Source organism: Zonotrichia leucophrys, chromosome 3 (assembly GCF_028769735.1).
Source record: "Zonotrichia leucophrys gambelii isolate GWCS_2022_RI chromosome 3, RI_Zleu_2.0, whole genome shotgun sequence".
In the NCBI taxonomy this organism is placed as follows: domain Eukaryota; kingdom Metazoa; phylum Chordata; class Aves; order Passeriformes; family Passerellidae; genus Zonotrichia; species Zonotrichia leucophrys.
Genome location: NC_088172.1, coordinates 78966553 through 78992610, shown reverse-complemented (window position 1 = coordinate 78992610; position 26058 = coordinate 78966553). Strand labels below are relative to the sequence as shown.

General features: G+C 42.4%; 1 protein-coding gene across 5 annotated transcripts in view; it reads left to right on the top strand.

Annotated features, from left to right (window-relative positions):
- Positions 1-26058, top strand: part of TTC7A (tetratricopeptide repeat domain 7A) — a 174063-nt gene that overhangs the window by 39507 nt on the left and 108498 nt on the right. For all 5 annotated transcript variants that reach the window (XM_064708936.1, XM_064708940.1, XM_064708937.1 and 2 more), the window contains 4 exons: positions 4679-4816; positions 5892-5975; positions 16626-16730; positions 25750-25867. In XM_064708936.1, the coding sequence (XP_064565006.1) occupies positions 4679-4816; positions 5892-5975; positions 16626-16730; positions 25750-25867 (445 nt within the window). The remainder of the gene's footprint in view (positions 1-4678; positions 4817-5891; positions 5976-16625; positions 16731-25749; positions 25868-26058) is intronic.

The window sequence follows — 26058 nt, the reverse complement described above, 5'->3', positions numbered from 1 at the left end:
CAAGGGGATAAGTTTTCATTTGCTGTGCTTCTGGTCTGAAGTGGAATGAGTTGTACTATATCTGAGAGGAGTTTTGTGAGTTCCTGGGGCATGGTTTGTCCTCCCTGTTCTACCCACGTGCCATTTTCACAGCAGCTGTGCAGTCAACCCTTAATATTTTCTTTGCATATGTTAGTGAGGGAAACCTTCAGGTGCTGTGTAGAGATGATCAGTAACTTAGGCAAAAAGTCTGTAGCCTCTTGCATTGAACAGGTTCTTGCCATTGTGAAGAATTAATTTATTTTATTGGCAGTACAGGCAAAACAGCCAGAAGGGAGACCCAAAGGATATAGGCTAAATATTCCCCAGCTCTTAGCAGAAAAGGCATCAATTGCATGATTTCAAAGGGCTGTTGTCAATCTTACACACACGGCATTTGTTTTTCTCTCTTAATGGTAGTATTGAATCACACCAATTACATTATTACAGTACACTGTGTAAAACATGCTGCTGTTCTGTATAGATGGGTTGCAGTGGATCTGGCAATTATGTCTATTATGAAAAGACACAAGTTGAACATTCGAATGCCCATGAATTAGGGGGCAGGCAGCAGGCACTCATTAAAGATTTTAATTGCTTTCTTTTTCTCCTTTGGAAAAAAGCAGGGGAAGCCATGTTTCAAAGTGAGCAATTAAAGGATACTTCATAGCTAATTGCTGTGAGAAGGGGCTGCTACATGGAATATACTCTATTGTAATTCATATGATTACTTGACGTTTTATTAAGAAACACATCTTTGTACCGTGGTAAATTTAATTTTCTGCAGTGTAACTGTGTGCGTAATAACTGCTGAAGTAATGGCTGTTTGGATTTGCTGTGGCTCTTTTTCTTCCTTCCTGAAATAAACAAGCCATAAATAAATATCACTGCTGTACAGCAAATCCTCTGTGGATGGGGGGTTTATCTAGTTTGCAGGTGAGTGTCCTGTGCGTGTGGGTAGGAAGGCCCGAGCTGTGTGCAGCTCAGCGCCGCGGCTGCTCGGAAAGGCAGAGCCAGCACAGCTCTCAAAGTCCCCTTTGGTGGCAGTGCTGTGTTTGGAGCCAGAGCAAAAAGCCCTGCTGACCCCAGGCTCTGTGCCCTGTCAGGTTCAGAGACACCACAGGGCCTGGGTGCTGGGTAAGCTCAGGGCTGCTAGCCTGGGCTGGAGCCCCTTGGGGGTGTGTGCCTGCAGACGGGCTGTGTCACTCGGCTGTGGAAATAGGGGCTGAAGATTCTCAAGGTCCTGGTCTGGGCTAACTGCAAAATGTGTCCAATCTCCCCAGATAGGACTGGTGTCATGTCTGAGCCCCCTGCATGCACAGCTAATTGTGCCTTATGCGTCCCAAAATTTCCAAGTGGGATGCATCTCCAGGTTGCTCAATTACCTTGGAATACTTCAAAAAAAGGAACATTTACTGTATATTTTTGCCTTTATAATGCAAGTTATGCTAATTCCCAGTGGTGCAACTTATGTTGGTAGTACTGGTGTCCTTCTCTATCCCACAAAACAGCCTTGAACAGAGCTTCTCTAGGTGTGACTTTTCATCTCTCTCCATCCTGCTTGTATGCTGTGAATTATGGCTGTGTGACAGTGGGAACAGCTTAAAGGGAATAGTCATGGTGGGGATGTTGAAAATGTATTTGTAGCTATGTTTTACTGCTGCTAATAGTGGAGAGGGAGGAAATAATGCAGTAGGACAAATTGAAATTGCTACTTATGTTATGGATACACTGCTTGAGACCAGTGTTGTACAAATAACCTTTTTTCCAATTGTGTTCAGGAAAATTAGTGGTCTGAAACAACAGAAATACGAGTTTTGAAAAAATGTTGGTGTTAATAGCTTAGAATTTTTTGCATTCTCAATGCAAAATGAAGTGTGTCTCTGTGTACATTTCAATAGGTAAAATTCCTCATCCCACAGAATGGGGGTGTTCTTCATTGCAGTAACTCTGCGACTGTTTTGCCCCTGTACTTGCCAGTGACTGTCAGGATTTCTCACTGCGAGATTAATATTTGCAAAAACATAAACAAAGGCAAAGAAAATAAAAAGGTTGATGGTGATCTGAGGGACAGCAGCCTGCCTTCTGTGAGAGGCAGGCCATAGAGACATGCCAGTTTCCTGAGTGGGTTTCAGGAAATAGTGATTCACATTCCCTTCTCTGAGCTCTGTATGGACACTGCAGTAGTACCTTGAGCCTTACTTAGGACAGTGATTTACCTTATTGTGTTAGACACAATCCATATTCTTGCTACTGTTCAGTCAGTTTTTTTATGAGGTTTGTGCCTTTTGATTTTGGGGTTTGTGGGTTTTTATGTCCCTACTATAATGTGGGGTCTTGATTTATTTTTTTAGAGCAGCTGGAATTAGCAATTGGGAATAGATTCGGTATTGAAGAAATTGTTGAGATAGAAGTAACAATGAATTTGCTAGTGGCAACTTTTATGCTTTTATGGAAGCATAGAGAGTGATAGATTGCAAAGACCTTCTATGGCTTTTAGATTTAAAACCTTGTACAAAATCAGCAGGTTTATGACCTTCTTGGAAAGAATATTCATCATGCCTATGCATATGTTGCATTTAACTGCTGTCTGCTTGGGTAAAGTATGATATATACAATACATAATACTGCAATTTTAGAATGTTGCATCCTTGCAATATGCCCTGTATTCCTGCTTTTGCAGGACTGGGGTGTGTTCTTCATTCTAGTACCAGTATCTGTGGCAAAATGTGATGGACAGTCATAAGTTTTGATTAATTTTGTGTCTGTGCTAATGCATCCACTTAAAAATCATAGCTTGGTACTTGATGGATACTCAAAAAAGCATCAGGCTGTAGCTGGCTATAATGGGAGGTTGTTGATGAGATTATAGAGCATGGGGATGCTGTCTCAGTAGCTGTTTGCTACAAACAATTGTCATAACAATGTAGCCGGTGCAGAAAAAGCTGTTAATGCTATTGTATATATGTGGGAGGATTCGCTTGGCCATAAGGATCATACAGTATATGGCTTTACTTAACTCCTTTTTTTCCTTTTAAAGGAGCAGTCTTATGTTAAATCCAAACAGAGCTTAAGCATGTATTTATTTTTTAATTTTTTTAAATTCTGCTAATAAAGATAGACAAGCTATGCCTCTGTACTCTTGGCAGAATTTTTGAAGTAGTTCTCATTCTGTCATGCATTCTGTTTTTCTGAACTATTTTTTTAATCATGAATTGCATCTTTTGCAGTAGCATGAAAAAGAAAAATGCCTTTGTGGCTGCAGGAGTTGCTGTAAGTTTATTTGTGCAAACACTGGACTGGGTCCGATCTGTCAGCTTGCCTTTAGCTGCGGTCACCATTTAGCTCTTGGTTGAGATTGTGTTAGTTGTCAGTAATTTTGTTTGTAGTCTCGGCTGGAGGCTGTGATGAAGAGTGCTTGGAACTGGGGCATTACACAGATAAAATCATGATGAAACAGCTGCAGCTTAATCACAATGAAGTACGCGTGGGCTTTAAGGGCTGCATATTCTGGAAATTTTTATTATGCTTAATTCCCATGTTTAACTTTTTTACAGAAAAAAAATATCTCACCAGAATTAGAAATAGGTGTAAGATTATAGTTGTATTGTAAAATAAATCTCATAACCTTCCTGTTTCAAGGAGGGAACATTTTGTTTGCCTTTGCTCAAGGTGAATTTGCTGGCAGTTTTCTTGGTTTTTCTACTGTTTTAGATGTCTAGACTTGAGTGTCTGATGTTGCACCCCTTTTAGCTGAGAAGCCCAGGGCAGTGTGTCTGTGCTGTCAGATGGTGCTCAGGCTCAGTGGCGTCCAGCACTGCCTCTCCCAGAGGCTGGGTAGTCTCGGTGAGGCCCTCTGTGTTTGGAAATCAGAAGGAATGTTCCCTTTACTCTAGAATTGTAATCTCCCTCTTTGTGCTCAGAAAAGCACAAAGGGCTGGGATTCGGAGGTAAATCTGAGTCTGTGGCATGTGGTATTTCAGGACGTACTCAGAAACTGCTGAACTGATTGTTTCTGTCAAAAGTAATGTTTCTTGCTGATCTAGGCCCAGCAATGTACTGATAGATTAGCAAAATTAAGACATGTTTTATATATATATGAAAAAAACAATTTGTTATTGCATTGCCCAAACCTTTAATTGCTTTAAGTTGATGACAGGCAAATCTGACTACTTAAGCTACCTGCTCAAATTAGACAATAAAAGGTCAGTAGCAAAAAAGAACAACAAAAATGGATGCTATTGTGAAGAAATCTAGTGTAGACACGGAAGATAAATTATGAAACTTGGAAGCAGTTATCACAGTTGCAGGCAATTGAAGTAATAAGGAAGATGGTTTAAGGATGGCCTTGAATTTCTAATTATTGAGGAAATGGAATCTGGTAGGTCTGTTTCATAATGCTCTAATTCTGTGACACAAATCCAGATGAGATATGTGTAGCAGTTCCTTCCTGTAGGTACAGCTATCTTCTTGAGTTTCCTTCATGTGGGTAGAAAGCAGCTCTGTGGAAGCACCTTCGTTATGGTGGGATAAACTTTTTTAAAAAAAATCTTGAGATGATTTTAAACAAAATGCAATGAGTGGTGGGTGTAGCTTCCTATGAAGGAGTCAGTTTTGTTGTTCTCTCCTGGTTTCTGATGGCTCTCTTGTGTGTGCGCAGGCGAACCGGGACGCAGTGATCAGCCGCGCCCCAGAGCAGCAGGATGACCGAGCCGTCAGCCTCCGGGACGCCTCTGCAGTCTACGACCTCCTCAGCATCACGCTGGGCAGAAGAGGGCAGTATGTGATGCTGTCTGAGGTACCTCCCTCGGCATCTGCCCCTCCAAACACGCTGGCAAAGCCCCTTTTCCTGGTGGCTTGTCAGGGAAGGTGAAAATGGAGCGTGCTATCAGCAGAAACAGCTGCAGAGCTGTGGCTGCACAGGCCAGAAAGGCACACAGAACTGTTGGAGACATTAACATAATTTATGTGTAGGCACTTGAAAAAAGTGGCTGCCTTTTGAAGCAATAGTGTACACTAGCAAGTCCCATTAGCTGAGAAGTATAAATGTGTCTTAGTTTGGAAAGACAGGAGGCTGCTAAAGAAGGCAGGAACCTCCCCTGAAATGGAGAATGTAAACCCTCCCCACCCCTCTGAATTGCTATAAATTCTAAGTTAAGGGGCTCTCAAGGGGCAAAAAATAGGGGAGCAGGGAATAACAGTTCTTTAATAGGGAAGAAAAATAAAAGGATGAAATAAACAATGCAGTACACAGAACAACACTGACAGAGTCAGAAGCCAACCTGACACCCTGTGGGTCAGGATGCTGGTAGCAGTCCAATTGGAATTGTGGCTGCAGTCCTCCTGAAGTGTCAGCTGTGGCTCTGTTGGAGCAGGGGGTCCTATAGAAAAGGATGTGTACTTTCTCCTAAGATCCAGTGGAAGAAGAGGCAGCTGCTGTTCCTTTGGGGAGTCCAGTGGAGAAGCCATGCTGGTGTTCCAGAACCTCTGGATTATATCTGGGTAGCAATGCTTGGCTCCTCCCTCTGGGCGGAGCATGTCTCAATGGGATGCTGTAGTTCTTATCAGTCATGCAGTGACATTCTGTCTGTTATCAGCAGATGTCCCCTCCTGAGGGAGGAGTGATTGTGGTCACTCAGAGAGAGAGATAAGGCAAACTGCCCACCTGACACAAGACAACTGCCATACAGATGGTAATAGAATATGTCTTGCCTTGCAATCTGGAACAAAATGGTGTCATTAAAAAAAAAAAATCACCTGGGTCTCCAGGGCCACAACAGATTGTTTCCTGACCCAAGCAGCAGTCTTGACGAAAGGTGTAAGGAAGAAAATAAATAAAGTCTGAAATATTCCTTTCATCATTTCTTTCTCAGTGCTTGGAGAGAGCCATGAAGTTTGCATTTGATGAATTTCACCTCTGGTACCAGCTTGCCCTGTCCATGGTAGCTTGCGGAAAGGTAAGGTTCAAACCAAAGGGCTCAGAAAGGGCACATTTTCCTCTGGAGGAGTGGATCTGGATTACTTGTTTGAATGTGTAGTGTCATGTGTGGGAGTAGGTGCCAGCAGGCAGGTCTGTGAAAGGACAAGTGCTCTCCTTTTAGTCTCTGATTGCACATTGTGATGAGGGATGTGCGTTTGGTATTGAGTACTGTTCTTTCTGTGTAGTGTTTTTTTCTCATTACTGAGGAGAAAAATGGATTTTGTGCATAACTGTGGGTTGAAAAGCATTATACAGCTGTCCATTGTCTGCAGGTTCAACATAAATGGGCTTAGTATAAGAAAGGACTGATGTCTAAAACTGCCATCAGTTTGCTCTGTGTCTCTGGGCACTTGACTTCAGCTGTGGTTTCTCCATCTGTTGAAGGAAATGTAAATGTTTTTTCGTAGAGAACTTGTAAGGTTTAATGTTTTTGAAGTGCTTGGTGTAAAATGTGGTCTAGAATAAGAAAATGTGAATGTTGGCATGGCCATGTGTTTCAGCATAAGTGTTTTTTTAAAGTTAGTGTGGTATTTGTGAAAGTCACAGTAAACCCCTGAGATGGCTGAAATGTGGTTGTGAGAAGTAGGCAAAGGTAGCAGGAGCTGTTCTTTATTAGTCTTAAAAGACTGGACTTCCTGTAGGAAATGTAGATGGTACAAAATGTAGCCAGTTCATTCTGGAGTCTCCAGCTACATGTTTGGGAGGTATGAGCAAATTGATGCTGTGCAAAAGTGGACCACTTAATATGGTCCTGTATTCTGTGCCCATGGAGTGTACAGGAATCCATGTGGACCTGAGTGGAGACCACCAACTAGCACTCACTTGCCAAATTCCAGCTACTACTGGTCTTTCAAGGCTGTGGGCTGAGCTGGAAACAGTGGCCTTGGTGTGGAAATAAGAGATGAACCTATGCTTTTGCAAAGAAATTGTCTTGTGATGTGTAAGTGGCTGCAAAGCTTGGAAGTGGTCTGAAGGAATACCTTCACTTTTGTGAGCATAGGTAAAGCCTTATCTTAGAGGACTGTCTGTTGTTAAGCATTCTTTTTCCAAAAAATGGTAGAACAAGGAGAGAAAGTCTAATAAAGAGCGTCAGATGTGACTAAGGGTATAATAAGCAGTACTATGGAAAGACTGAAATGATTTTTTCACCTTAAGGGCAGGAAAAAAAGTCTGAGAGAAGTCTGCGAGAGCTTTTAGAAGGAGGGATTAATCTTGTCTGTGGTGGTTAGGACAAGATGTGATGGCATGTAATTGCAACAACACAAGTTCGTGTTTCTTATTAAGAGGCAAAAAAATAAGAATAGCAGGTCTGTGAGGCAGCAGGGGTGTCTTCTGTGGGACCTTGCAAACTCTGATTCTGTTCTGGAACTCCATCATTGTCTCCTTTTAAATGTAACAGATCTGGCTGATTTATGAGATACCAAAGCTTTGGCAATGCATATTAGATCAGCAGGGAGCTGAACAGAGATCTTGAGCCAGAAGGAGCCTCAGAGGTTGCTACAAGTTTAGTGCAAGCATTTCAAAATCCAGTTCCAAGCTTGAAAACCATGGCTAGACTCAGTCATGCGTAAGGAAACCCGAATGTACTGGTGGAATACTTTAACAATGAGCGTGGTGCCATGGTGCCAATACCTTGCACTGACCTATGTCAAGTGGGGGCTTACATGTCATGTCCAGCTCACCTTGGAATTCAGCTGGAGTTAGCACAGTCCTGCCCTCTGTTTCTGTGCAAATCCTGCAGGTACCTGAACCCTTGTTACTGAGGACAGCAATGATACACAGGCCATGACAGAAAGGCACAGAATTTTACCATGAACATGGGGTTTGTCTGGGAGTTCTGTAGGCTTTACAGGTTGTGTGACCTGGGTCTCAACAGCAGACAATGCTATAGCCCTAGTAATTTGCTGGAGAGCAAATGAAGATTTTTAACTGCTGATGTTTGAGAGTGAGTGTATGGAGAGAATAATTGTGCTTCAGTCTTAGGTTAGCACAGGTTAGGAGAAGTGGGGCCTGATCTTTAGCTTCTAACAACTTGAATGGCAGTTCCATTCTTGTCCATTCTGTGTTTGTATATCTCTTCACCTTCCCTACATGTTGCAGAATATTTCTTACTTAGATATTTGTGTTGCTCTTTATGTTTTTTATCTCTGTAGCTGTCCTATCTTTTCAGATTTTCAAGTGCATCATGTCTTTTTGCCTGTACTTTAAATATTTACAAGGTAAAATGTCCTGATCTTGCTTATCGATGTAAAAGTGCTAAATGTTCTGAGCCCTATATGGATCAGAGGGAATTCCCTTACCCAACAATCCCATCTGTGCAGCATTTCACTTCTAATCCCAAAGTATTCCCTGAGGATTCCTGTCATATACTCTGCAATGCGTCATCTTGCTAATGGGAGATGTGGCATACATTTTATATTGCTTTGCAGCTTGATAGCAGGACAGAGTTCATTTACAAGCAAGTGCTCCAGTGTAGCAGAAAGAGCTGATGAGAAAACAGTATGGTCAGTCTAGACTGCAAAATGCAGAGTACACTTGAGCTTTTATAGGTGAAGATCTATTTTCACCTGTCTCAGTCACAGCCAATTCATGATCTCATTTCTTGGTAATGAAACCTCACATCCTGCAGCATTACTTGTTCTGCAGTACAGCAAATTGCACTCGTAAATCCTGGGCATGACAGGAACAGTTTTATCAACCTGTAAATACTGGAAACTTTGGTTTCCCTTTTTTTTAAACATGTTTTTAGGATTTTCAATTCTGACCTTCTTAAAAGTGCCATGAAATCCTATCTCGCCCTCTATTCTATACTGAATTTAACTAGAGATATGTTTCATTTGTATATTCAGACTATGTCAATTAAGTCAAATTTCAATGTAGTTTCTTCTTCTGCCAGACGAGAAATTGCCAAGTGGTGATTGTCATTTTTCACAAGTGATCAGTCTGAATGTCAGGCCAGCCACCTTGGCTCATTACCACTCGTAGGCTTGAGTTTACACATTATTCTGAAAAGCATGTGTCTTAACAAAAATAGGCACATCACTTCAGTGAGTTCCTACAGGCCTTGGGGCTTCCTAAAACGGTAAATGAAAAAACTCAGGGAAGCATAACCTTTCTGCCTGTCTTTCATCCACTTAAGTGGTGGAAATAATGGAGTGGCAGCAATTTCACTTTCCTGTGTTTCTCAGAAACTTGCATCATAAGAGAGATGGTGTACTCCGGTTGTTTTTTAACCCATTTTTAGGAATGCCTTTTATATTGAGCTCTATTCACTGAACAAGAGGGGCATGTACATCTAAATGACAAAATTCCACCATTACATTTGTAATACTTTTGTAGACAAATTTAGATGGGAAAGGAAAGGAAGCACTGGGAAAACCTAGACAATGGCAAAGACGTGGTGGGAGATGGTCCTGTGTCACCAAGTGCAGTTCTGAATAGGCCAAATATGTTTAAATCATTCTAATGCAGTAGCCCTGTTCCTGTGGTGCTGAATGCTGAATTCTTCACAGATGCTTTGAGTTCCTTCTGCTGGTAATAACCTCAGCTGTGTGGCAGTATCAGCTGGAGGCTGAGTGGGCCTTGCAGCTCCCTGCCTCGGCTGCCGTGCGTGGCCAGGCGGGAGGCTGAGTGGCAAGTGGTGTAATAGCTGGGTGCCATCTGGCAGGGTCCTCAGGCACTGAGACAAGCCACTGTCCTGCTGCCAGAGTCAAACCAGTGCAGACAGTTGCATCTGCTCGTCTCAAGGTTTTGAAAAAGTGACCAGTATTGAGAAACATGGGGGAAGGAAGCACCAAAGTGGCTTTTACAGAGTGGAAAAGACTTGGTAGCGTTCACAGCAGAGAAGAGAGGGAGCTGCTTGGGGTAGATTTGTTCTCTGCTGCTGCTTTCCAGCTCAACAGTTTTCTCTGGAGGTTACCAGCACACAGCCCTCCTGCAGACTAGGATAGCTCTACTGGCATTTCTGAACTTGGAGGCAAAATTATCATAGTGTCTAGATGATGTATTACAAGCACAAGGGATGTGTAATAGGGTCCTTGTGCACTCACAAGCATTTCCTTGGCCTTGGACCAGTTGGATCAGTTACATGCTCCTTTTTCAGGTCCCTTTCCACACCTACTACCCTCACACAGGGCAGAGCCTGGGTGTCCCAAAGTGTTGCTGGAGCTCCCTAGAAGTAGAGAAGTGCATAGTGAGTAGGCTCTCATAAACCTTAAGTTTATGGTACTTAAGAAAGTCTCCTAGATCTGCATTGTGAGTGTTAAAATACATGCCTTGGACAGCATGATGCAGCGTTGATGCCTGTCTTCTGCCTACCATACAAGGAGCAAGATTGTGTTTAGTGATACTAACTTGCCATTTTCCTAATGGTAGTGAGGGAGGGATTCTTCAAGGATAGCAGTGAAATTATTCTGTGAACACAACTGAGTCTGTGTAGTCTAAAAGTGCTGGGTGCCCTAGTTGAGCCATTCAACTCTCATGAGTCTAAATCTTTAAGGTACAGTGGATGTTTATTGTTGTTAGTGTATGCAATGCATGGGAACATTTTCACAGTCATGTTCAATGTCTCTGCCTGAAAAAACCCCACAACACAACTTGGTTGGTGAATGAAGAACTTTAGGATGTGTGTTTCCGGAGAGGAGGAGTGAGCAGTAATACAGCCTTAGGCCTGCTGATGGAAGGCTAGAGTATCTGCTAGGATAGGATAATGTCTCTCACCCCTCAGCTGTGTGCTCACAGAGAGGCTGAGGTACCTCAAGAGTGAGTACAGGAAGAGCTTGGGAACAACGGAGGGGTCTGTGGGGAAAAGCCTCTGTGAGAGCTCAGGGGGGCTGGAGACAAGGACTGTGCTCAGCAGGCCTTGTGCTGGGGTTGCTCATGGGGGTTATGTTCCTCTGGTGCCTGCCACACAGCTCTCCAGCCCTGCAGAACGTGGCCAGCTCAGTGCTTGCCTTGAAAACAGCAATTGTGTGACTTCAGAGACTGCTGCATTGTTGCTGACCCTCCCCAGCCCCCTCAAGCCCATACTGAGGGCAGCACAGGAGCATTGGTCAGCACTGCCCTGTAGGTGGATAGACCTGGCAGTAGGGGATGCTCCAAGCATGATACCTTGCAAAATGAGGCAGCTAAAGCTGCTTTCAGCTACACAAAATGCTCCTTTCTGCTTTTAGCCATTATGTTTGTTCTTCTTTAAGGCAACAGGGAAAAAAAAATCATGCATGTCTACCTGAATGGTTTTCTTAATCATGTAATGCTTCAGGAGGTGTCTGGTGTTATACAAAGTAATTGAATCCTTTTTGGCATCTGTCATTCAGCTGTGTTTCTGAGGGACTCCAGCTCTTCCCAGAGCCAGTCTTGCAGTGTCACTGTCCTCCCTGTGGCTGCTCAGCAATTTGAGATACTGCAGTCTTGCCCAAAGCTTGTGCTGGCAGCATTTTTAAGGTTTTGAAACCAGTCTTACACAGACATGAACTCTGATTTTGGAGCCCTTAGCAAGTTGCTGATACACACTGGTCATAGCCAAATAATGACAAGCTAATGCCTGAGCTGCTCCTATCTGTGCTGCACCCAAAAAAAGGAATCCTCCACCTTATTTAAGCAGTGCAGCAAAAGCAGATGTCTCTAAGTGCTTCAAGGAGCTTCAAGTTTGACTCAGCCATGCCTGTATTGCCAACACACAGCTTTCCAGAAGGTTAGAAGGAAAGTTAAAAATATATTTAATACATAATTCTGCAGCAACAGCAGACAAATTTTATGATTTAGGCTCTTCCTTCTGTTGGTATCCTTGCAAAAGCTTAAGCTGGTTGCTAGGCAACTGACATTAAAAAAAAAGAAAAAAAGTACATTTCTCTTTGTATTGCAGGCAGGAACCTTGGGAGCAGCAGAGGCCTCGGATGGCTCCTTAAATAGCATTGCTGGGGAATGAAAGTTAAAATATTGAACATTCATTGGTTAAAGATCCTGTTACAAAGGTCAGCTATCTTGGGGATATTCAATAGTTTGGTTTCCTTTGGTGCAAAGGAAAGATTAGAAGGGAGTTTGTCTGTGTGCTGTAGATAGTACAAAAATGGAAATTTCCTAAGATGCCTGGCTGTTGAGCAGAATACCTAGGTGGGCTCTATAATTGCCTTCAGGCTTAACTCTCTTTTCTTGACAGAAAGTGTGAAGTGAGGTGTTTGTCACATTAGCAAGTACAAATGTGTGCTTATAGATCTTAGAATGTAAGAGGTGCTTTTAAGAGGGAGTATTTGAAGCTGCTTAACTCCAGTGCTCTAATTTGATAAACACAAAGCAGAAGAAAAGGGATGGAATCAGTTCTTGTGTTAAGAGAAGTAAATGTCTTAGGGGAATAATGTTCGTGCTGGGATTCACAGAAATCTCTAAATTCAGTGAAAGCTAACAGCAAAACTACTGATTGCAGAGTTCTCAATTGCTTGCTCATTCTCTCATCTTTCTGTGTCAGTTCAAGGTCATTTGTATCTGAATGGCTGTGAATCCCAGGACACAGGGAATAATAATTCTTGCATTGGGATGAAATATTTCCTCTACTTCCCCACAATCCCTTTGAAATAGTGCAGTTTTTAGGCAGGATGATGCAAGAAATACAGCAGCATTCGTTGTAGAAATTCATTTGTGTACTAAACTGCCAGGTAAATTGGGAAGGAGGCTGTCTACCAACACACCATCTTGAGGAACATTTTTCCTTCTGGCTGAAAAGTAGCAAAGAAGCAAAAAACTAGGGAGGTTTATGGAACCTGTGCAAGAGAAGAGCAACTGTTCATGGCACGTCACAAGTCTGTCAGACATTATTTACTGTCTGGAAATTATTCTTCCTTTAACTTATATCTGTGTTTTCTTTATCTTCTAAATATAAAATGGCTCTCTTATTTCCTTCTCTGGTTGCTTTGGTATGGTGAGAGAGCAAAGGAGGGGAAAGAATGAGAATTGTGTTGGAGTAACCCAGAAAAACCATTTGGGCAGCATCTATGGGTTTACCATAACTGATGGCAAATTCTCTTGAGCCATTTGGAAAAGGAAGAAAGCAGATTAACTGTAGGATGCTCTTGGTTCCCTTCTGCCCATGTGCAAACATCTTTGAGGAGTATGCCTCCATGCTTCATTATTGAATTAGTAAATAGGGAGTGGGAGTTGTGTTCTGTGTTTGGATAGTTATTTTTCTTTACATTTTACTCCCTTATAGGGTTGAAAACTGTGGCTGCCATAATTATGCAGGGGGAGAGGTGTCCTCTCCATCCTTCTCCAATAGCTTCCTTGTGATTCCTTGCTCTAGGTGAGAGGCCAAATGAGACCTAGCTTTCTGAAGTCCTAGGGAACTGATTCTAGTGCAGTCATTCTAAGCCAGCAATTAGCAAGTTAAATAGAAACACCATAAATCCTGGCTTGAATCATTATGTGAGCCCCTCTGAAGCTCAGAATCATGAGTGGGAAGCATGTGCTCACTTGGAATTCAATTTCTGCTCTTCTCAAAACATGCCTCACCAATAAATCAAATTATTATTGCCTTGCAGTGAATCTCACAAACAATGCACTTGGCTGCCTGGTCCACCCACACTAAGTGAAAGAATATGTACATTTTAATTACCAGATTATTTCAATGTTGCACAAACACTGTTTCATATTAAATATTTTTACAAACCAATGATATTCAATAATGAATGCTTGATATTTTTTCCCTGGCTATTAATGTCTGTAATTAGTAGCTTTAAGAAACCTTGATATTACATGTCATGCCAGTCTCCTCTAAGTAAGGTCACTGTGGGAGTGGGATATTATTTCTCCTGTCATTCCTTGACTCATATTTTCATCATCTGTATAAAATATCTGCTGAGTAAATTTTTCAAGGTGAAATTATATAATATCTCTTGAATTTTTAAAATGCAGCTGGGGAGAAAGGCTTCATGTCACCCTGTTTCCAAAACCACTTCTGCTCCATATGTTTAGCTGCAAATTTTATAAACTTCTTTAAAATGACATAACTTTGTAAATGTTTTAGGATCAGTGCAGAAGCTGTGCCTCTTGCTCTGTAAATCCATGTTCAGAAGCTCTCAAGTGCATATGTAATGAAGTGACTCGACACCTGAGGTGTTTGTGTGTAGGCACAAGGTGGGCCCTTCTGCTGTGCAGCACTCAGTAGTCACTGCTTTGCAGTGGCCTCCTGAGCCGGCCTGGGGCAGGACAGACATGGCAAGGGCTCTGTGGTGTGAGGTGTTGGAGGCTGGGATGTTGGCTTGTCCTGCAGGGAGGGAGGGAGCAGAGTTCAAAGAGGAGCTGGCAAGGAACGTGTTGTGTCACTTCTCTTCTGGTGTAGGTCCTGCAGCTGTGGCCCAAATTAGGACAGGCCTGTCACTGCTTTGGCTTGTGCTAGGGCTGGTTGTGCTGATCACAGGAGAGCAGCCACCAGCTCCCAGGTGCCTCCTGCTTTCCCTGCAGCTGCAGTGCTGGAGGGGAGCTGAGAAGTGACCGCTGGGTTGAGCTTGTGTCTGTTTTTGCAAGCGTTGGCTCTGGACAGTATCTGGCCTTTGCAGTTCACTTTTGCATGGTGAGATGACAAGGGTAGGTGGGGTTCAGTTGCAGATATACTGGCTGTCACAGTGCATATTGTCCCGCTGTCACATTTATTTATTTTCTGGATACACCTGTGGATCTGGAATACAGGTAGGAGGGCAAGAAGATATCATCTGGCCTAGGTGCCTTATGGGATTATGCTTGGATTTCCAGCACATTCCCATCATACTGCTGGGAATACCAGCTGCTTTCAGTGCATTTTGTGTGAGGGGGGAATAAGATGCCACTTAAACCTGGGACACCACTTGTTCTGAACAAACAGGTGTCAGGGAGGTTCATTCTGAGGGATGCTAGTCACCTCATGGCAACAGAGCACAGCAGTGTGTGTGTCCCTGCACCTCAGGGTTGAATTACACATCTTTGTTTCTCAGAGGGATGAAGTAATGGTTCAAGCTCTAGGACAAAGTTTATTGATTTCCATCCTTGGTCTGAGACAAGCTTCCTTCTGGCTTTAGGCAAAGTGTGCATTTTGAATTTTAAATTAGCAAAGTGCTTCCTCACTTTTACTGATCCTGCCTAATGCTCTACATAAGTGTGAGCAACCTGAAGAATATAGGGTGTGCTGCTGCTCTTGTTCAGACCACAAGGTTGGTACCCAAGCTTTTCAAGCAGGAGGATTTGCTCCCTGCTGCATTGCTTATGGAACCCCTCTTTGCCTTAAGGTGGGCATGGCTAGTGTAGATCTGGCTTTCCATTTTTCCTGGTTCCCTTCCAAGCAAATTCCTAATCAAGCTTTTTAATTCAGTAGCAAGAAGTGGACCTTCAGTCTGTGGAGGAAGGAGCTGGCAGGTGCAGCCCACTTTGATGTGGTGGCAGGGGGGAAAGTGCTGATGGAGAGTGGGAATGTGAAGCTGTGGTGTTGCTGCAGGGGATTGCAGCAGTCACCAGAGTATGTGTGGATCAGGGTTCTGGTAGGGAGAGCTCCTGGGAGTCAGGAGGAGACACCCAGGACCTGATAAGAATAGCAGATTGTTGGGCTTTGCAAGCTTCTGTTGCCACTCTTCTGAAATATAGAAAGGCCATGACTATTTAACATTCTTCTGAGCAGGAACATTGTGTCTTGGGACTGTGTGGAAGACTTTGGGAGGAAACAGGCATGCAAGGAGAAATTCCAAGATACCCCTTGAGCTTAAGTGTGAGAAAATTTGAGTGGATTAGGGTCATTAGTGAGGTTTAAACGTAAGACAAACTGTGTTTTGGGTGAAATGGGCTGAGAGTCTCTGGTAGGTCAACTCCTGTCACCTTCTTGCTGTCTGAGGTGGCCTTCTCATCACTGCCTCAGACCAGAGCTTTCTTCACTCCCCTTTAAAGCATCTGAAATGTGGCAGCCATGAATGTATGCTGTAAAACACAATGTTTGCAGAGCACATCAGATCCAAAGGGCTTTGCAAGTGCTAATCTTGGAAAACATCCTCATTAATGGTAACCTAACACCAGAAAGACAGCAAGAGCTTTATGGGCTTTCTTTCTAACATGTGCTTGGGCCACCCAGTGAACAGTGTATTGATTTGCATCCACCCTTTGTATGGTGGGGTCCCAGTTGCTTTCTTGTATGTTCTGGAACTGGAGAAGACACAAAACAACCTACTGAGCAAGATTGCTTTAGCTGAACAAACTTCTCTGAGTAAAATTGGCCTAAAATATGAATGTACTGGAGGACAAACTCTTTATGGTCTCTTCTGGCTTACTGGAAGATGATTATATGCAAGGAAAACTGCAGCAGAATTCTTGTGTATTGGGAGGGCAGAGTTAAAATAACCAGTGCATTGATAGCTAGGAAAACTGTGTCTTGTGAAGTGCACAGACAGAGCTGCCTGTTGGGCGTGTTTCCTTTGAGTGTGGGAAGAGTGTGAGTGTGTGCGTGTGTGTACACACGGCTGCGCGTGGAGGTGGCAGTAAAGTTGCTGACTTGTTGCTGACATGGGATTCTTTTCTCCACAGCATTTCTTTGTACATGTCACTGCAATGTTCTGCATGGACTCTCAACAGCATTGTCTAATCAGCCTTTTTTATTTCCTCCTCCTCTCTCCCACTCCCCCAGTCGGCATATGCCGTGTCAGTGCTCAGAGAGTGTGCTAAACTGCGACCTACAGATCCCACCGTGCCTCTGCTGGCTGCCAAGGTCTGCATTGGGTCACTGCACTGGGTAAGCAAGCTGATGCAATTCCTATTATGTAACGGATTAGGTGCTGCAGTGACAGTGCCACAGTCTAGTTGCAATGGGGAGAAAGGGAATCCCTGCTAAAATCATACACACGTGTGCCCTTTATAAAAAATGAAAATCCCTGCAAGAAATTTTGTAGTGAGTCATTTAAATGTGTTTTGCTGGCACATTGAAGAAAGGAGGAGGGGAGAAAGCCATACCAGCCATTCTGAGGACTGCTGCTTCAACTGAGTGTCGCATCGAATCAGCCACTCTTGTAGCCCCTGCAGGACACAAGTTAATAGTTATAAGTGGACTGTTGGATAGTCCAGGTCTGCTGGACAACTCAGTCCTTTGTTCTTGAAGTTGCTGTGTCAATGTTTTGTGTTCTGGATGTGTTAATGTACGCCCCAGAAGCAGAGTGGGAGTGGAAGTTGTGTGCCCGTGAAATTCTGATTATCTAAAGGAACAGAAACATCTGTCATTCTTTCTCTACTTGGTTTAATTAACTGAATGGCAGCCTGCTGTTCTCACCTGTCCTCACCACGAGGTGTCCCTGCAGTCAGTGAAGGATTACAATTGCTGAACAGAAGTAAAACAAGATGCAAGAAAACATGAAAGAAAATGCCAGAATAATCTGCACAGATCTTTGAGAAAAGTTGTAGAAGCCAATTTGCTTCTATTCCAATTTGCTTTTATTTTGTTCCCTTACCCCACCTGCCCACCTTCTACATCCCTGTCTGATGAAAGCTGCTGTTCAGCTAAACTTGAGGTGTATCAGTTTACACCACTGTCAGGGAGGGTGTCTGGTTGTGTATGTTCTTGAATGAACTACACTGTTCAAACTATAGTGGTTAAGCTTATATGTAAGTCAGCAAAATCTGGGCAGCAACTTTTTCTAGGAAAAATCTTCAAGTCTGAGGACCTTCAGGGAATCCTTGCTGAACTACCCAACCTACTTCTGCTCTACATTTGGAGCAATTTAACTCTCTTCTGTCCATAGCTCAGTCTCTAAATTTTGAAGGCTGAAAGTCATTCAGTGATATATAAAAAAATTCACAGTGAATGTTATTTTTAAAATAAAGTAAATAAGGTTTTTTTTTATTCTTAGAGGTGTTGAAACAGTGTGAAAGTGAGGCATTACAGCTGTGTTGAATGCTGTTCTTAGCATGTCTGATGAAGTTTTGAATGCACAGCTAGCATATAAAAATACCTCGTCACTTTGAGAAGACAATGAGACACTAATTCAATTCCAGCTTGGGCAATGCAGTATGTCCAGACTTCTCATACATGACAGAGCTGATAAAACAACTGGCTAACCCTAAAAAGTAGCAAAGGCAAGGGGAGAAGGGAAAAATGAGCTGGTTTTGATTATTTCAAAGCAAGAGGGTTTTTTTTCTTCTATGTACTGCTTTTTTATTGTGTGAAATGCTTTTCAGTGTTATTCAAACAGACCCTGGCTCAGAACTGGGGTATTATGAAATAAAATCATGATTTCACAAGAGGCAATTTTAATGCAGTTATCTAGAGCACAGCCTTATGAACTAAAACCAAATTAAAAATATTCCCTCTCCCATTCTTTTCAGTCAGTGGCCTATGCTTTACCCTCATAGCAAACTTGATGATGGTATAGAAGGATTTTAATTAAGGGGAGTCTGAGGGAAATCAGATCATCTTTTAAAAGAACTGAAATGATAGGTTCCCACATCTCTTAGTCAAAGGGGTGCTTTTGATATTACTGCCAGACTCCTGTGCCTAATAAAGACCTTCCTGCTTAGCAGAGCTGTTTTTCTGAATGTCATCCTTACAGTAATTATTTGCATTTAAATTACATGGCAATCAAAACAGAATTGAATAATTTAAACTGGAAGTTAACAAGCTGATCAATGCCAGTATAAATAGAAAGGAAGATAGACATGGGACAGGAACAGTCTAATGGACAAATATTAGCAGTTACAAATATTCAAATACATCTTCCTTTTCAGAACATATAAAATATTATTAATTTTTCAATTAGGAAATATATCTGTGTACTTGATTTCTGGCTAGGCAGGAAAAGGATGAAATCAGATCACCATTTATCCAAATGAAGCAGCTAATTTATATCCTGCATCTGTCTACTGTGTGGTGCAGTACTGTGGCCAGTTTGTTTATAGCCCATGGGCAAGCAGTACTTTAGTCTTCTTTCAGCTACTAGCAATAAAAAAAACCCCAAAATACAACATTTATGCAGATGGATAATTACAGAATGTCATGAGAAGCACAGAACAGTTTCTTTCATGATTAATCTAGTGATCACTTAAGTCATTTTGCTGGCTTTGTACATGGTGCCTCAGCACGCTTTAAGAGAGCAAGGAAAACAGAAAATTAATTGAAACATACTATAATGATTTACAACATTGAGGATGCTCTGATCACATCTATGAAATAATCTCTCAGTGCAGAACAAATCAAAGTGAAAACGTGGATGCATTCATACAGTGCCATGCAAATCAATATGTAGCAGAGCCTGATGCAGAAAAAGAGCTGAGCCTCCCTCAGCTTCTGTTGTGGCAGTATGACTAGATCATTAACTGATGCAAGTTGGCAGTACTCTGCTGGCATGTTAGGGGTACCCTGCTGGCTTACATCAGATGATCTGCCCCATCAACTGCTAGCTTCTAGGATTGGGCCTGCAGTAAACAACTGAGTGGCATAAGCACTGTTTTGGCTCCCTTTTTCAGAATTAGAGGTAATCAAAAAAATCCACTGTAAACAATAAATTAATACTTCATTAATTCTAAAGCTTAAGCCAGTAGACTTGGAGGACCAGAAAAGCTTCAAAATGAATGCACATATGTAAACCACATTTGTATGGTCAGGATGCAGTCAAATCTGTCCAGCAAAGTTGGAACCTCTGTATTGTATCTAAACTATTACACAGGTGTTTTAAATGCTTTTGTAGTAGGCTCAGAATTACTTTTGAGGTAACATGCTGCTAAACCTTCCAGCTTGCTGGGGTTTCAGCACAGCAGTTGGCTGGACTTGCACATGGATGATTCTATCAAGCAAACACAAAGCCCATTTGTGTTTAGCCAGCTGTCTTTTAGCTTTCCAGAATGTACTGTGAAGTCTTTGACTATTGTAGTTCAGAGTATTGTTTTAAATTTCCATAGAAGAGCTGAGGTAGCTTGCACTGGAACATGTCCATCCTGAGGTTGCTTTGCCTTTCTCCACTATAAATTCAGAGTTCTGCTCACTAAAAGGCTTGCTGCAATTTCCTCTTTCACTCAGCCTTCCCTGGCATGGTCTCAGCTGAATGCTCACTTGCCTATTTTGGCAATAACTGAGTTGCAGTATGAGTTGTTGTTTTTAATATTTTAATAGTACAGTTCTGTTAATTTCACTACTAATCTAGGTTCTCCAGGATGCTGTTATGGCAGGTATAGTGAAAATACTAAAAATGAAACCTTCCTACAGACAAGCATTAAATACTGAATTTCTCCATTTTTGGGAGCCATGTTAGAGGTGTTTAGGGTTACCCTGATGCTTTCTTTTGCCTTTTACTCAATTGATATCAATGGAGGCATGTTGAAAATATTGTAAACACACATAGAGCAAAATGGACTGTAGTCCTAGGATGGGCTTGACACTTCTAGAACTCTGCTCTGACAAAAAGCAGGAAGACATGAGGCCATGTCTATCATTTTAATTGCTCCACAGTTGATATAATAGCAATAGTGGTGGTGTGCTAAGCTTGTGTAGCATCAAATGATGCCTGTATTATCAGCTAATAGAAGCTTTTCAGAGGACTTTGTCCCATGGCAAAAGCTGCACAGGATGGTGCTGTACCTCATATTTCCCTTGTTTTTTTGAACTAGTGTGCACAGCCAAGTGCTCTATTGCAGCACTTTGCTGGGAAGGCAGAGATCATGCCATCAGTCAGGGAAAGGGAGAAGTGGTGGTGTTGGGCCAGGGCAGGCTGTGCATGGAGTCATAAAAACTGAGTGGGACATGCCATGAGGTTGGGGTGTCATGGTGTGTGTGTGTCAGGGGGGTTGGCAGGATGCAGATTTAGAGCTGCATACTCCTGAGGTGACAGCTTACCATTCATTACTTTCACAGAGCGCTTCATCAGAGGGTGCTTCTCTCCCCTTCTGTCTGTTGTTGACCCTGCCACTGTAGATAATAAATGCTATGCATGTGCTGGTACCCAGTCACTTCGGAGCCCTGGAGTCACCTAGAAATGCTTAGGTCATAGTGCAGTATGAATAATATTAAAAGATGAGATCTAGTCCCATTACTGGAGTTACTCTGCCTGCTGATAGACATCTGAGAGGATCAGCATCACCAGAGTGAGAGGCTGCTGAGAAAGCAGGGAAGGGCAAGGAGCTGCTAGGTATTTCTTCTGTGTTTTAAAAGACATTCTTGATTACATCACCACTGCTGTTCTGGGGCAATCCCGTGGGTTTTAGACATTAAAAATAACCAATAATTTTGTCTTCAATACATTGCCTTTGTGAACAAACCACTTTAGCTGCAGTGGAGGAAAGGCCTGAGTATTCCTAAGTGCTGGGGGCTGAGTTTACACAGACTAAATTGGTGGGCTTAACAATGGTGACACAGAGAGCAAATGCTGACTAGACCAGCAATAGAAAGCACAGGATTTTTTTTTCTGACATACATAACATGATTGGCTTTGTGTGCTGTAAACAGCTGTGGGACAAAACCTTTTCATTAGACTATGCCTTATGGACCACTTTCTTCCTATGCATTTTTCTTCTTGTCTTTCTCATTTCACTATATTTATATTCTTCTCTTTGAATTAGTCTATAGCTACAACCCAGTGTAATTAAAATGCTAAGAGGTCAATTTAACTAGTTAACATCATGTGTAATTTTGTATACATACTCATTCTGTAGGATTTTGATCTTTTAAGTGCTTGGGTATTGTTCAGTGTCATGGGTGTCCAAATTCACCTGCTTCATTAACCTTGTCTGCTGTCCTAAGTCTGGTGTTATTTGATGCATTCTGTACCTCCTCCTTAGTGTGCTCCTCTTTTTTGGCACATTAAAATGCTGTTTTCATCCTGCTGTACATCACTGATTTGTTTGTCCTTAGTTACTCTAAATGTATGCTGGTGAGAAGTGCAATTTCTACTTAGTCCTGCAAGCTGTTGATTTAGTGGGGTAGGGCTTGAGCTTTTCTAAAAACAATCTGGGTGGCAGTTGGACACCAGCTGGGTGGCATAGGCCAGGGGACAGCACCTGCTGTTCTGCACTCCCTTGTCAGCATGCCTCCGGGCTTGGCTTGAGCACACACCAAAACCTGTGGCCAAATAACAGTGGTGGCTGGAACAGCCACTCTCTGTACCAGGGGAAACATCCCTCGGGGTAGCACAGCTAGCAACTGTTCTTTTTCTTTCAAATACAAAGGAGGAAGTGAAAGGGGAAAAAAAAGCCCAACCAGCCCCAGAGCATTACCATCTCATTGGTGTCAGTTCACAGTTTGGCAGTCTGTCTCTCTCCAGGTGCCAGGTGTTTGCTTTCTGGTGTGATAGAGGGGTTCCAGGTGCCTCCTGACACTTTATATAGTGGAGTTTAAAATGCAGAAAGTTCTTCTTAGGTTGTTTTTCCCCCATGTTGTCTTTCTTGCATGCAAGTTTTGGAGTCAGGGAGCTTCTCCCTGCAGCCTGGAATGCTGCCTTTCTCTCCACCAGCTTTTCAGTGCAAAGTATGTAGAAAAATGTTAGAAGAGTAAGGACCAGATTGGAGGGAGGGCTTTGAGACTTCTTTTTTTGTTGCTTCTAAGAGAATAACATGGTAGGCCTTCCCTCCTCCCTTTCTCATCTCCACAGTGCAGACTGAAGGCACCCCATATCTGTAAGGACCCCCCAGACACAGTTTTACTGGCAGATCACAGCTCAGGCTCACTACTGGTCCCTCATGGGTGCATGGAGAGGGAGCATTTATCCAGACTGCAGTCTGGTGGTCCTTGCAGTTTAGTTGGTTACCCCAAATGTGTCCCAAGCGGGTTGTTGCTGTTTCAGGTAGTACTTGCCAGATTCACAGTTGACTAGGCCATCTGCAAGATTGATGCACTGGAGAGTTGAAACATCTCACTGGGTGATGTGAGTGAAAGGTTTGGCTTTTCACACTTGCCCAGAATGACTGAAGAGTAGGAGAATGGGAGAAGAGGGGCAGATGGCTGCCACAGCAGGGCTGGCAGGGAGAAGTGTCTGAGTGCTGTAAGAAGGAAAAGTAAATGTTCTCATAAACAGAACCAGCTGTGCTGGAGTTTGTGAGGCCACTTATTTTCAAAGCAGACTTCAGCTGACCCAGGTTTGCATTCATAAGAATCTTTGTGGCTGGTCAAAGTGCCATTAGGGTTTAGTATGAATAAATGTTCACAAGAATGTGCTAGAAGTGCTGTTTCAGCCACTCTGAAAAGTTATGGTTTTAATTATTCATTCATTAGATTAATCTGATACTGACAGGTGGCCCTGGCTAACTGGCAGGCAGGAAGGCTGAATGGTGCACTACTGATTTGTGCAGTATAGTTATTTCCAGTCAGAAATTGGAATTACCATCAGGTGACCATTCAGAGAAACAATGGAACAAAATCTCTCCAATTTTACATGTCTTTGTCTTCATTTCAGCTTCAAACTTTTCATTCATTTTTTCCATGCACTCTACCCATTCTCTTGTTCACTGGTCATTTGAATACCTTGTAGAGCTCTTTTCTTTGTCTAATGGACACTTCTTGGATGAAAGTGTGTGTGGGTAGAAGAGGAGAAACAATAAAGAAAGAGAGTGAGAATACAGCTGTTTATGGTGGCAAAGAGGTGCATAATGAATTTTCAAGCTGCAGAGATTTCATGTCTTAGGTAAAAGTTTCTGAGAGATGAAGAATTAAGATTTAATATAGGAGGGGTTTTTGTTGTTCATTTGTGGGTTTTGTTTTTTGGGTTTTTTCTATGTGGCAAGTCATGGCTCACTTCTTCATTGTCCTAGGCTCTGATCCAGGACACATTTCAGTATGTGGCAGGGAAGCTGCTAGGGCTACTGACAGGTTAAGAAATCTGAAACAAATCTCAGTCTTCCTGATGTGATCAGAGTTTAAGGGTTCTATCTCAACATTGCTGAAGTAGGTGGGACTATTTCCAGTGGTTTTGGTAAGCTTTGGATTACACCCTCAAAGACAGGCCTTGCAGTTTACTTGGTGAGTCCCAGTATTCCTCAAGAGGTGTTCCTGTGTCAGTTAGTGGCCTCCACAGTCACAGCTGATGGGGCAATGAGGAGCACTAATGCTTTCAGGAAAGGGTTTGATGGTAACATATGTGTTGGTTGTTGGACTGACTGATCTGAGGTTTCAGAAATTGGGGAATAATTGTTCTACATCTAGTTTGAATCCTGTGGCCTCAGGGAGTTGCACCAGTGGGAAGAAATTCAAGCAGTGGAGATTTGTTTCTTCACTTGCAGTTTTCAGCCTTTCTTCAGGTTTATGTTAAAAGTAATTTTCTTCTAATGTTTGCTATCATCTAATAAATCCAGGTGGTTTGTTTATGAAGCCATTAGTTAATGTTGTCACCTGAATGTTTTCAAGTGATGGGATTAGGAGGCTCATTGACAGGATGCTACATCAAGTCAAGTAGATTTTGTTCATAGGTAGTGTATTAACAGATCACTGCAGAAGGCCAATTTCTTGTCTGATGGTGCGTTTTAATTCCAGGTGGTTATGAGTGAGTCATTTTAGATGTTAAGGAGCCATGAGGTGCTGAAGTCTGACAATGCTGAGTATGAAGAGGGCACACATCCACAGTACTTGTGTCTAAACTCGGTGGATTTCCAACAAAAAAAGTACTTTCTCAAAATTAAACAACCCCATCCCATAAAGTCAGTTGTGATGTAATTAAAGTTTCCAAAGGGAGGATTTGTCAGATAGTGTAATGGTGTCTGCTTCTTGATTAGGGATGACTCTGATTATGGGTGACAGGATCTGCATACTGTCTTGTACAGAAATGAGATCTTCCTGTAGGCTCTATCTTTCAGGCATTACTTACAAGTTTTGCCAGTGTCTCTCCAACCTACACCTTTCAATGAATATACAGTGTACAGGTCTTTGTCTTTTCTACTTAATAATGGGTGAGTGATATTAATAAGAGTTTAAAATTAGAAATGAGAAACACTCCATTCTGTAATAATATTTAACTTACTCTTTTTATTTAAAATTGCCAGTAGCTCGGATTTTACAGATGCTGATAGATATGTGTTGAAAGGAAGGCTGTGGAGAGCAGTCTGTGATGTAGTGGAAGAGACCAGCTTACACATTCCATCACTTTGGAGGCTGATCCTGAGAGATTGTGACTGCTCTCTCCTCCAATCTCTATCTATAATATAAAATGCATTTTCAAGGAAATTGTGTCTTTGCAAAAGATGCAGAAAGTGGTTAGTGCAGCCAGAGCTGCCAAGGTAGTGTGTTAGTTCAGATCAAAATTTGTGTTCTGAAATTTCTGCATCCTTTTGGCAACAGAATTTCAAGCAGCAGCTGAGAGCTTTCAGTGAGGTTAGTGGTTTCTTGTTTTGTTCTAATGTTTGAGAAGACAGTAAAATTTGCTCAGGTTTAAAAAAAATCAGAGAGCAAAACTGAATGGTTTTCTTTTGAAGGAAGAAACCTGTTCGACCTTTCAATGCCCTACTAGGATATCATATATGTAGTCCAGCTGATCCAGTGTTTGCATTTTAGGCTGCATGATTGAAGTGTGCCTGAGGGAAGCTGTAAAAAAAGATCATGTCCTTGATTAATCTTAAACATCTGGAAAGAGTTTGGGGTGCAAACCCCAAACTTTTCTTAAAACTGTGCATGTGCACCAAGGTCTGCTCATCTGACCTTCTACATTCTCCTTTTTATGAGTGTTCACTGGAATCACTGAAAGCCCTTGTGTGAATGACTCTCAGATCACTTGCAGGTAAGGCTAATGGTGAACTTTATTGGAGCAAATATAGAGGAAATGCCCATAGGTCTCAACCTACCTCTTTTGCAGCTGGAAGAAGCAGAACACTTTGCTAAAATGGTGATAGACCTGGGTGAGGATGCTGGAGAGTCCCTGGCAAAGGGTTACCTGGCACTGGGCCTGACATACAGCCTTCAAGCTACTGATGGTGAGTTACTTCTTTGTCAAGTGTGTTACATGGAGAGCATTTGTTCCAAGTCTTCAGTGCAAGCAATTGGAATTTATTGGAAAATCTGCCTTCAGTGCTGACTAGACATTGAAAAGCAATCAGATCACAAGATAAATGGGAATTGTTCACATGCTCAGAGAGCTTCTTCTGTGGTAATTAAAATGAAGTTA